The following is a 13,145-nucleotide window of genomic DNA, read 5'->3' on the forward strand; positions in this document are numbered from 1 at the left end:
AAACACATGTTGCCTAAAACCAAGAGTCACTTTTTTCTTATAAAGATCTTGCACTTTTGGAAACAAAACAAATCAAATATTTTATGTTATTTCATATTAAAAGTAGAAAATAAGCAGTATCTTTTCAAAATAAAATAGCTTTTGTATATTCTGTAAATATTTTCAAATACTTGCCTTAGGCATTGAGTTTCTTTGTGAGTATTTGTTTTTTTTCTGAACGCTACCTTAGAAGTAATTCAAACTTGTTTATTGAGAGGCGGGAAACGGCGAACATGCAATAACTTACTAATAATAATACAAGGTAAACACAAAGCAAAAGTTTTCATATGGAGCTCCTCCACAAGACTCGACAATTGTAAACACTCGCTAAAACAGGCTTGCACCTCTCTCTCTGCCCCGCCCATACTAGTCAACAATCACAAACCAACCAATCACAGAGCTTGCGATATGAATCATTTCAACATTCAGTAATTTTTTTTTAAGGGGTCTCGACACAAAAGAATAAACAGAGCGGGGTCATGTGACTCACGGTAGGGAAAGCAATAAAATAAAATAAATTAAAAAAAAGATCAACCAGGAAAAATCTGATTGATTATAGACTGTGAATGTCGATATCAATTGCTTTGATTAATCACTAAGCCCTAGTTTTAAAAGCATTGAGGCCTTTGAAATTGTACCATTTGTAACTTTGACAAATTAATAACAACAAATTTTATTGAATTGTTTATAAAACGAAGTCTATGAAGTTTTATTTTACATTTGATTAGTTAATTACTGTATACACTTTGACTCCTCTGAAAACAATAAAACTGTGTTTTATTGTTTGTATTTTTTTTTTCTTTATTGAACTTGACCCTTGTAGATTGTTTATTATTGTTTTTTTGCACTTCTATACAGAAACATCCCAATCAATCTAAAATTGTAAATTCTTTCCAACTGGTTATTCAATTCATTTAGTGAAATTGTTTTAATATCGCAATATACGCTGCAAAAAAAAAAAAAAAAAAATATTTCAATATAAATTATTATAGTCACTTATATCATGCAGATCTACTAAGTTTTTACTTTTCTGAAGAAGCTGCAGAAATGTCAGATATAATAGATTAATATTATAATTATAATTGTAAATATTTGAAATAATAATTCTATTCATGTTTTATATTATTATTTTAAGGTACCTATAAGGTCATATTTCTTCTTTTTTCCTATGTAATTTGTCATTGAGCAATTCCGTGCAAATTTCAAAGTTTATCAAAATATTGAAACCTTTTCTATGTTTCTTGTGTAGGCTTTTATCTAACACTACTGTAAAAATACTCAAAAACGTCTCTGTTAATATTTTACTACTGATTTACTTACTCTCACATCCATTCCTGAGATACGTCACATCCATAACAAAGCTTTTTCCTCATAAAAGCTAAAATCTTAAATAAAATAAAAATCAATCATGTTTGTTCTATGGTTAGCCAACTTTTTTTCTGATGATTAGAATTGTTTCTTTCGAGTTGAGCAGTTTAATTCACAGAATTTCAACAAAGTATGTCTTGTACTGTAAACTTGCAAACTTTTTTTTTCGCTACATCTACAACGTATGCTAATTTTCCTTATTTAAAACCTATAAATTGTTTACAGATTGATATTTTTATGATCCCACAACTTTTGGGAAACATAAACTGATGTTTCATTATAATGTTAACATATACAGTACTTACTTTGTCTGAGAATTTCTTTGAAAATTTTACTGCAAATGTCACATCCACAATGCTGGAATTGCTCTTTTCAGCTTAGTCCCTTCATTAATCTTGGCTCGCCACAGTGGAATGAACCGCCAACTAACCAAGCAAGTTTTACGCAGCGGATGCCCTTCCAGCCACAACCCATCACTGGGAAACATCCATACACACTTATACAGACAATTTAGCTTACCTAATTCACCTATACCAACCGTTTTTGGACCTGTGGGGAAAACCGGAACACCCGGAGGAAACCCATGTGAACACAGGGAGAACATGCAAACTCCCCACAGAAAAGCCAACTGACCCAGCTGAGGCTCAAACCAGCAACCTTCTTGCTGTGAAGCGAACGTGCTGCGAAATGCGCCACTGTGCTGCCCTGCTCTATAATATATTAAAATGTATTTAACGTGTGCACCATCATATATTTATGTACTGTAAAAAGCATAGATAAGAGTAAACAATTCATTTTATTTATTTGTTTTTAATTAATAATTTCGCTAATGTGCCTTTTACGTGCTTTTTTTTTTAAAAATAAATTCTATATAAACTATACTATATAAAAACTGAATCATTTACATATAAATGTCAGTTAAACTAATAATTGCATTAACACTTAATCTTTTTATATTGAGGTACTAATGTGCAGTGCTTTAACTGTAAATTTGTCAATTCAGGTTTTACATTGCACATATTTACACAAATGTTAAGAGCTAGAGAAAGACAAACCATTCTTTCTTTTTTTTATTTATTTAAAATGATTGTTTTAGGTTTGAGTTCATTTTAAAGTATCTTAAAGCACAATCATCATAATTGCTTTCACAAAGGCACAAACTGATAAGCACTATATGATTAAGCCAGTAAATTATTTGTACAAAAATAAAGCAGAGTTTGTGTGAGATTTGCAAATGCGACTGGCAACTGAATTTTTAATAAGAAGAAACACAAACTCAGTAATAAAGTTATTGGATTTGGACAGAATATACAGCACATCATACGGAAATGTTCACAATATTGACTAAAGTGAAGTCAATATCACATAAAAAAGATAAATTAAACCATAGTTTAAATGTTGTTCTTGATAGCCAGGAGCACAAACTTACAAGTGCAGGCTTGCATTGCCTGGACCTGCCCTGAGGCCCAAACAACATACAAATCACTCACTACGTCACTATTTCTCACAAAAACTAAGCCACATTAGTTCAAACCTTCAAGTGATGCTAAATGTGCTCTTTAATCTCACTTTACCTCTATTCGTGGTGCTTTTCAACACAAATTTAACTCAATTTAAATCATCATGCCCCTTTTTATAAGATGTTATATAAATCTCTGGTGCCCCAAAATGTTTCAGCGCAAAATACTACATTTATTTTGTCAAATTTCCCTTATTCAGGTGTGAGTATAAGCACATTTTTTGTGGGGCTTTTAAAATGCAAATTTGCTGAAGCTTTACATGTTATGCCATGTCCACAGGTACATGGGTATTTTTTAAAATGGGGTTTTCCCTGTTTTTGTTTTTAAAAATAAATGAATAAATCTCCACATGGCAATGCAAAAACACACTTTGATGCATGTTAAAGGCATGCCAAACCAACAGGGGATGATAATGACACGTATGGTGGGTTCACATCAAAGAGAAAGTATTTGCACAAGTAAATGATCAATGCAAACGTGTGAACAGAGATAGATTACCGTCCTGCGGTCAAACAACACGAAATATGCCACGCGTTTGCACTTTGCAGCCAATGTGTAATTGTTAAATTGTTTAAATGACAATAATTAAAGTAAGTACTCGTAAGATCAAAATATTGTGTTCTTTGTTAGAGTACTTGGATTGCGATATTATATTGTCAATCTGGCATTATATAATTAGTGGCCTAAAATATAATATCAATATATAAATTATCAATATAATAATATATTTTGGTGCAATATATCTTATAGACAAACTGCTAAACCACGTAGAAAAAAAGTGTGGCAGGAATCACCTGTAGAGGACTGAAGCCTTCTATGTTAAAATTGCAATCTGACAAGTGGAAGTGGTTAAAACTTCTCAATATTTATGTAGGTGTTGTAGAGTGATCAGTGGTGGATTTAGGCATAGGCAATATGGCCGATCACCCAGGGCGGCATCTTGCTGGGGGCGGCAAGGGAAGTCGATGAAAAAAAAAAAGGGTATCGGCACACAGCGAGTTTTGCAAGTCGACAAAACAAAAGTTTATGTAATATGATTATGATGTTACTTTCAATAAGCATGGCTATAAAGCAGAAAGAAGGATTCTCGGCCATGCAGAAAGATTCTCGCCCATGAGTCGGGCCTAAGACCACAGATAATTCTAGAAAACATATTTATTTTTTGTATTCTATAGAATTGTCATAATTAAAATTCATGCTAATTAATTCTTAAGTGATCTTAACATATCACTTAAGTTGTTAAATTGTTTTCCATTTTTTATTTAGAATAATAATTGTATATTGTAATAATATACTGAATAATGATAAATAGAAATAAACTGTTATATTTATTGAAAAATAAATATAATAGGATGTGGCGGGTGTATGGGGTGGGTCTTTCGGTTGACTTTTTAGCAAGACACTCATTACTCAATTGTGCTCACTCAATTGGCTAGTAAGACGGCAGTCGTGCATTTGCTCTGGGCTGGGGCAAATTAAATAATACAAATATATTTCATATTGCAGATTAGCTAATCGCAACGTTTCAAATTGCGATTAATCACACAGCCCTAGTTGATAGGTGAACAAGTGGGGACCATATTATAACATAATTGTATTTTTTTATGATATCTCCCCTAATGATAAGGCCCAAACACACATCAGGATGACTATAAATATAACAATAATATATTTGCATCCACAAATTTGTGCATTACTTGTAACCAGCAGATGCCCTCACTCCGCTACTACATCCAACCAGTGAATCCAGCTTGTGGCATATATTCATTCTAATCAAACAGTGAATTTAACCTTTGCTAACAAAAACACAAACTATTTTTCCCAATATTGTCAAAGAAGAGAACACAAAGATACCAAAACTAGCATGGAATACCTGATGTAGATGTACTTTCATTTTTATACTTCAATTTGCGAGCCTTGCTTGCACAACTTTTGATATTTTTATCATTAATTCTCAATGACATAACCAATTGTTTCCAAGATAGTTATTATCTTAAATAGGATTTGAAATGAGGGCTTAAAATCATTCAGTGCGCTTCCCAACAATGCCATCTGTAGCTTTTAAATTGCATGAGCCCTTTATATTTTAACAGATTCTTACTGGCTGTCAGGGTTTTGTTTATTAGCTGAAAAAAAAAATCCTTCTGAAGGTGATCCCAACGATATTGTTTTCCATACATGTTTATTGTTGATAGCTGTGATCTGAACCCTGTCGATGCTTTACATTCAGAACGATGCCTTTAAGAATACATCACAGTTCAGCAAGACTGACAAATACAAAAAGTTGTTCTAGTATTCACAGATTCATCAGCCACACCTTATAACACCACTAAATCACGGCAAGATAGGAGGACTAAATGAAGGATGTGCCAAGGTGAGGTGACAAAGAAAGAAGACAAGGATAAAAGGAAAACAGACTGTTGGCCTTCACACATAACAAAGCACCTCTGATGTGAACAGTGTGCGGGAACTGTGTTTGTAGTTGTGATTGTGTTTGTGTTGTGTTGTGTGTATGCTGCCAGGGGATTTCATCAGAGGAAGCTATTATCAGACAGCTATAGGCCAAAAAAAAGCAGTTTTAAGAGGAGCTGGGGCTTTTATAAAGATGTCTTCTGGCTGAAAAAGAGGATTTAGTATTCGGCAGATGCAATGGAAAAGAAGAACAACAGTCTCACAGTCTCAAAGCCCAGAGAAACAAACTTCAAGAGACAAACCATGACAGATGGTCTTCAAATATATCTTCCGACAATGTAGGTGCAAAACAGTGGCCGAGCTTAGACTTCAACACTTTGTAAGGAAGTATGGAGGAAATGTTTTTAAACTTCATACTGTGGGGCAGTTGAATGCCTAATTTCGGTTGGTTGATGAAGGTTAGGGTGTGCAGTTATTTTCAAGGACTTGAGGTGCAATAGCAGAAGGTAAGGAGATTTTGACTACACTTCAGTTCCAGCAAAAGACTGCAAATCACAGATACATTAAGTAAATAAATAAAAACAATAGGATATATATGAACTTTTCCATGATTTTTGCAGCCCTCTCATACAAATGTAACAAAAGCACATTGTGTTCTTGAATCAGATTTTGCTATAAATAGACATTGGTGTCAAAGAAAATTGAGAGGAGAGCCACCCAGATATATGTAATTAACAATTGAGGTAAAGTTGGTTTTATTTTCACACATTCTGACTTTCTCCTTAATAATATAACTTCAGAAATGTATTCTTTGCGAATTCTAAATGGTGAAATCACATTAGTAACCAAGACTATCAAAATACAACATTGTTCACACACCCTTAGTCTTATACTCTTAAGCCCCTTTCACACATACGGACCTTTCCGGAAAATTGCCGGCAATTTTCCGGAAAGGTTGTATGTGTGAACAGGTCCTTTTTGAAAATACCGGTAAATTCGTTCTGGCTATTTTCCGGAAAGAGAAGTTGTAAGATTACCGGCAATTTGCCGGAATGCTGCGCTGTGTGAATGCAGAAGGAAGATTCCCGTAATAAGCGCGTGCACGTCTAGAACGTGCTGATGTGAGACGTCTGCTTTAGCCAATCACAACAGTCAGACGCATTCACGTCCGCGCGGTTTGTGAGAATAAAAGCCTTTGAATATTTTTCCAGACACATTTAGCTGCTAGAAGTTAGTCAGATCACGTTTATATGTTCTTCTTAATGCCAACTGTGTAAATAATCATCGATGAGATGCTTATGATAAGCCGTTGTTTGTTTACCTTCAAGCTTTGCGTGTGCCCATGAAACAGCCTGTGAGCGCCTGCACACGCACATATTATGAACATTTCACATATTGTTCACAATATTGATCATCCACAGAGTTTGTAATTTAGTCAAATGTTTACAAACACAAGCGCAGCCGTTTAAAGCTCATTTGTGGTGAATGATGTCAGAATTTACCGGTATTTTGGAATGGATGTGTGAATGCTCTTTTCCGGAAAATTTCCGTAACGTCCTCACCTGTGTGAACAGCGCTTTTTTAAATATACCGGTAAAGTCGTTCCGGAAATTTTTCAGATATTTACCGGTATCACTGTGTGAAAGGGGCTTTAGGGCCTACTCACACTATGCCATCCGTACCGTGCCCAGGCCCGTTTCCCGGATCGTTTGAGAAGTGTGAGTGCGCTGAATCGGGCTCAAGCACGGTTCACTTGGCCGGCCCTGGCCCGGTTGGAAGAGGTGTGCCTGAGCGCGGTACACTTGGGCTTTGGCGCGGTACGCTTGTGTGTGAGCGCGAAACGCGCCAAAGCCCGAAACCGAAAGCGAGACATGACTTTTAAGGGACTTTTTGATATGGATTTATTAATCATTCTTACTGTTCAGTGATCGCAAACTGCCGTAGTTTATTAAAGACGAGAACTCCTCACAGCACGCCAGCTGCGCGCCTTCAGCAGATCTCCTCATTCCTGCAGCACGAGAGCATTATGATTGTTTATGAGCGCCAAAAGTGGCGGATCTGTTCAGTAAAATATCTGACTGTGTGTCCCCGCATCCCTAAGGACTGTTTGGCGAAATATTTGACTGCATGTCACTGCATAACAAACGACTGAAAGGATATAACTAGAGAAATCTTCACTGTGCTGCTAAATGAGAGCGTATGGCAAGCCGTTTTAACATTTAAACCTTGTTCTGACTATCCATAAATATATTTAGAGATATAATTATGTATTTTGACAAGTCATTATTATAATTCGACTTGTCAGAATGACAATTAGAGATATCTGCAATTACAATTGTACTAGTACGAAATCAGATTGGAGATATCTGCAAATATATTATGACTAGTCATATTCCTCCATTGACTTCCATTGAAAAATATTTGCAGATATCTCTAAATGAGTTTTGACTCGTCAAAAATCCAATTCAAGATTTCTACAACTGTAATTCGACTATTAGTAAATTAATTAGAGATATCTTCAAATATATTTGTAAATATCTCTAAATATTACGAATTAAAGACATCTCCAAATGTATGACTAGTAAAAACTCAGTTAGAGATATCTCTAATTACAATTGTGCCGAGTCAAAACTCATTTAGATATCTGCAAATATTTTTCAATGGAAGTCAATGGAGGAATATGACTAGTCATAATATATTTGCAGATATCTCCAATCTGATTTCGTACTAGTACATTTGCAATTGTAGATATCTCTAATTGTTATTCTGACTAGTCAAATTATAATTATGACTAGTCAAAATATAATTAGAGATATCTCTAAATATATTTATGGAGTCAGAACAAAGATTTAAATGCTAAAAAGGCTTGCCATAGAGAGCGCTTCTGAACAGCGCAGCAGCGATGACGTAAGCGTGCCGTGGCCCGGTATGGTGTGAGCGCGGGCCGTCGGGGGAGACGGGAGGGGGGACAAGCGTGCTTTGGCCCGGTTCGAGGCAACTGTACCTAGTGTGAGTACGGCCTAAGTCTCAATTCTCTGTTACTAACTCTAATATGCCATTTTACAATAAGAAACTTTATACACTAGAGCAGTTTATGAACAAAACTTGACAAAAGTCTTGTAACAGCATGTTTTCCAAATTTTCATTCATTTTGACCTAAAGCTTTTTAGAATGCAGCTTAAAATGGAGTAGTACCCTACAAGACTACGTGATTTGATCTTTGAATAGCCTGGTAAATTCACCACGTTTTTTCGACAGGCTTATAAATGGGGAAATATTTCTTATTTTTCCCTTCCAAAGTGTAACTAAAAGATATGTGTGAATCAGAAAAAAACAAAAAAAAAAACTTTAATATTTGCATGTTCCCATATGTCTTTGCTTTGTGTAGATTTTTAACTTAGTACTTTAAGTGGCAGCTAGTCATAAAATGTAATTTTAATGCCCATCAGGGTACATTCAGTTTTTAAATATTAGCACGTTCCCAATAAAAAAAATGACTTAGGTTAATGGAAGCTAAATAAAAGAGGAAAAAAGTAAGATATCTGGATAAAAAAAAGCACTAGAGTGATGAACACATTGATTCCCTTTTGTTGTGTAGCACTTCAACCGGGATTGAAAGCTGTGCCAGGGATGCCTTAGGATGACACATTCTCCATTGCCTTAATTTTTTTTTTTACATTAAAATATTTGTTTACAGAAGATGCAAGAAATGCAGTTTAAAATACATGAAAAATAAAAATACATAAATATTTTATTTAGAAGAGAACAGCTAATTAAATAATTCCCTTTTGTTGTGTTGCACTTCAAAGGCCAGTCCTTTCTTACAGAAAGTTAATCTGATGAGGGAACAAAATACCAGTGCCAGCTGAACAGAACAATGCAGCACAGAAATAAATAAATAAAAAAAATAAAAAAAACATCGCAAATACCCAATTTAATGCCTTTCGTTTCCACCTACCAACGCAGGTCTCGTGTGAGTAACCTACTTCCGAGAAAACGTGTCAGGTGTTTAACTTACCTGTTGAGAAGGAACTTTGCAAGCTTGCCTTTTCCACTGAAACCTAAAAGATTCCATCAAACTCCACAATTCCGTAAAACCAGTTAACAGTTTCTGTATAGTTTAATAGGCCTATATCAGTCTCCACATTTTGGCTTGCACTAAACCAGGCTGCACCAATTAAAACATCGGCAACCGTAGCCACGCCTCATTCTCTTTGCTATTGGCTGCATTAAGGTTTTTAAATACAGATTGACAGCCAGATAGGACATCCCAGTGACTAAAAAAAGTATAATTTCATTACGTTTGATGGCACATATACACGAAATGCACTGCTTTTATTTATTATTGATATGTGAAGACACTTTTTCAGTATTACAATGCATCTAATGTATATGCCTACACTATAGCTTTAATAAAATTTAAAATGCAAAAGGCGAAAAACTTTTTGACATATACTTCAAATCCATGCAATTTACTGACTACTTAAAGTAGTTCTATAGAAAGACTTCTTGAGGTGGATAAATCACGGAAATGATACAATATGTGCTGTAGCTTTATTGCCGCTTCATATTATTTAAGGTGATGAAATTTCTCTTACAGTGCAGAAGAGAATTTTAGACCACTCCTTTTTTTTTATTTGCTAACAAGGAATCTGTGCAACGTCAACCGATAATGAAATATGATTGAAAATATTTTACTTGCATAAGAAATCCTCAAAAATGTGACTCTTGTCTATTTTCCTGTGAAACTTCACTCAAAGGTAAATGTGATTTCAGCTTTATGATAGTAGCCCAATTTATGAAGTTGAAAAAAAAAAAAAAAAAAACTAGGGATGAGCTAATCAAATCACATGACATGATAAAGTCACATCACATGACCCCGCTCATGTACAAGACATGTTGTAAAAATGAATCTGCTAAACTGAAAAATGTTTAGCATTTTGCAGCCACATCTGATCTCTGATTAATTAGGACAATGGACCCATGAGCCATACTCTGCACTACATGCCTTGAGATGGCACATTTTCAATTACATTAAAATAATTTTTTACAATAAAATATTTGTTTACAGAAGATGCAAAAAATGCAGTTTAAAATATTATTTACATGATATATAAGAGTTATTTTATTTAGAAGAAAACAGCTTATTTTCCACTTTTAATATGAAAAACATTGAAATGATAACTGTCAAATACGCAAACTTGATCTAATCCTGCCAGTTGAAAGTAAGTTTGTGATCTTGACCGGACATTGACCAAACCACATCAGTTTGCACCACCTTCTGGGTAAAATTGACAATTAAATTCTATCAATTGAAATCATACAGAATTTATCAAATGACTTTTGAACAGTTTTGTCTATTTTCATAAGACTGGTCTTGTTAGATTCCTTGGATCATACAGAGAACATTGATATAATTTAATGTTGATTTAGTTTGAAAATCTGTTGTTTTAAACTCTCCATAGATTGTTAGCCCAATTTCCACCAGATTGGGTTCAGACCATGCTGCCAAAAAGGAATAGAATTTTCCAGTTGCTCTGTAGCTTCTTGCCATGCTTGTTTATGATGTGGCCACTAGGCTGCTTGGCCCCGATAATTGCTGCTTGCAGCTATATATATTATCAAGTTTTCAAAAGTGCAAATTATTTACTTGCACTATTTTATAAGAAAAAAGTGACTGTTAGCTTTAGGAAATGTTTGAAAATAGCATTTGATTGACAAAATAATAAATAAAATATATTTTAAATGCTTACCTTTGGCTTTGCACGTGTCTGCCAGGTGACCATACAAAAGAAGCTTTATAGTTTGACTTGAAGTAGCGGTCACTCAGTGCAGACCATTGTAGGTTCTGTAAAGCCATGTGGCCTTTTTTCCCCAAATAATTTTTATGGCCTACTTAACACTTAATCATATTATTACTCCAGTAAGCTTGTAGCAAGAATGACAAGTATCGTATGTTTATTGCTGTAACATACATTTTAGCAGAATTAATGGCACACATTGTAATTAAATCACTCATTGGCAACATATTGACCCTATTTTAAGTCCTATAAAAATGTTCAATAAATAATCATGGATAGCATGTTTCCTTCTAATATTTTAAAATTAAGCAATGCAACCATTCAAAAATCTCTCACTAGTAATATGTGAGCATATTTACTGTCCAAAACTTGTCAGTGAACAATGAGGGCAAAAAAGTCAAAATAAATCGCTCATTAATCGTAATAGAGTTAAAATTTTAAATTAATCGAGATTTTGATTTTAGGCCAACTGAATCCAGCCCTAAATAGAACCAGTAATACAGACAAGTAGTGACTAAAGAACACAAAAAGCTTTATTACTTATACAACAGAATTGGCAGACACATACAATGTATATCTATATAAATACAGTGTGTACCTGGTAAGCACATTGAGTGTGAATGGGCTTATCAAAATTTTACAGGCTTAGGCCAGGCATTCTTACGTGTACTTTTCTCTAGCCAACCAAAGGCCACAAAAGCTGGTCGCTGAATGTACACTCATCTACAACGCTCAAATCTAGTCCTCTACAATTCTTCCTTCACTTTATCAAAAATACCCTCTCCAATTAGCCAACCCTGGGGACAAAAGTGCAAGCCAATCTGATCTTGCAGCACTTGTGAAAACAAAGCGATTAATTTAGTGAAATTACTGGCCAAACTCAAAATGGGGTAAGAAAAAGAGTCACAAAAACTAAAGAAAAGCAAAAAAATAATAATATGTACGACACTGTAAGAAACTCCACAATGGCTGAGAGATTAGTTCTGTGTGACCACGTCAGTCCTTCTACTGTGCAGCCAACTTCCTTATGTTGATGATCAGCCGTTTGCTGTATTCTCGGTGGTCCACAGGCTTGGCGTCCACCACTGTCACTTTAATGCGCGATTCATCCTGTGAAGACAAAACAAAAGGGATTACAATTCACGTCTCTCCAAGTTTTCCAACTCATCCAAAAAGCACTTATAAAGGTCTCCTAAGGGAGCAAATGACTGAGATTGTTTGAAAATGGAGTGTTGCTGTTTTTACACACAAACAGGTTACAAGAATTTTCAGTTGAAGAAAATGGAAAGGCGATGATATAGGAAGCAAAGAAATGAGAAAAAAGGAAATAACCTGTAAATAGACTACACTCACAATCTCAGAAAAATGATTAGCATCTTCTAACGACCCCTGTGAAAACTCCTAACGCTATTAGTTTAACCTAAAAATCTATTTAGCCACAACTGCAGCCATTATAGGTCTTTAAAAGTAATGCTGCCTCAGAGAAAGAGAGGGAAGATGAAATGTAAATCTGCCATACATTAATAGACTTTATTAAAATCATTCTCCAAGTCCCAAAGGACACAAAAACAATCAAATCAAGTGAAACTGCATAAGCAGCACTTATAAGAATTCATGTTCTAGCACTGCAGAACAAGGTTCACAACAATCATAATTGCTTCACGCAGATGATAGATGGGGACCAAAACTATTTCACAATCTAAAAGTAATTGTATTTTTCGATTTGAGCACTGGACTGATCATAAACTGAAATGTTTTATGAAAACACTTCTGCTTTGTCTCTTTTCTATCACACATTTAAAGGCCTCCACAAAATTAAAAAGTGTCAACAGACAACAATCAGCATGCTGAGCTCTAATGAGAACGATGAACATCAAACTAATAGCAAATTAGTGCATGCCTTTTTAATTCACATGAAACTAGACCGTTTGTTTCAATGTACTTGCATCTTGCTAACAACATGAGTATAATTACGCTGGAAAACATATTTTAAAGTGGAACCAAA

The 13,145-nt window shown here is 34.7% G+C and overlaps 1 protein-coding gene across 2 annotated transcripts in view; it reads right to left on the bottom strand.

Moving 5' to 3' along the window:
- Positions 1–11,651: 11,651 nt before the first annotated feature.
- rpa1 (replication protein A1) overlaps positions 11,652–13,145 on the bottom strand; it is a 40,655-nt gene continuing 39,161 nt past the window's right edge. Inside the window, exon 17 of one of the 2 annotated variants that reach the window (XR_012390381.1) lies at positions 11,652–12,250. Coding sequence is in view for 1 of the 2 variants with exons in the window: in NM_199811.2 (NP_956105.2) it covers positions 12,146–12,250 (105 nt within the window). In the remaining variant the exon portion in view is untranslated. The remainder of the gene's footprint in view (positions 12,251–13,145) is intronic. The other variant, NM_199811.2, reaches the window with a different exon arrangement.

This window comes from Danio rerio, chromosome 15 (genome assembly GCF_049306965.1).
Source record: "Danio rerio strain Tuebingen ecotype United States chromosome 15, GRCz12tu, whole genome shotgun sequence".
In the NCBI taxonomy this organism is placed as follows: domain Eukaryota; kingdom Metazoa; phylum Chordata; class Actinopteri; order Cypriniformes; family Danionidae; genus Danio; species Danio rerio.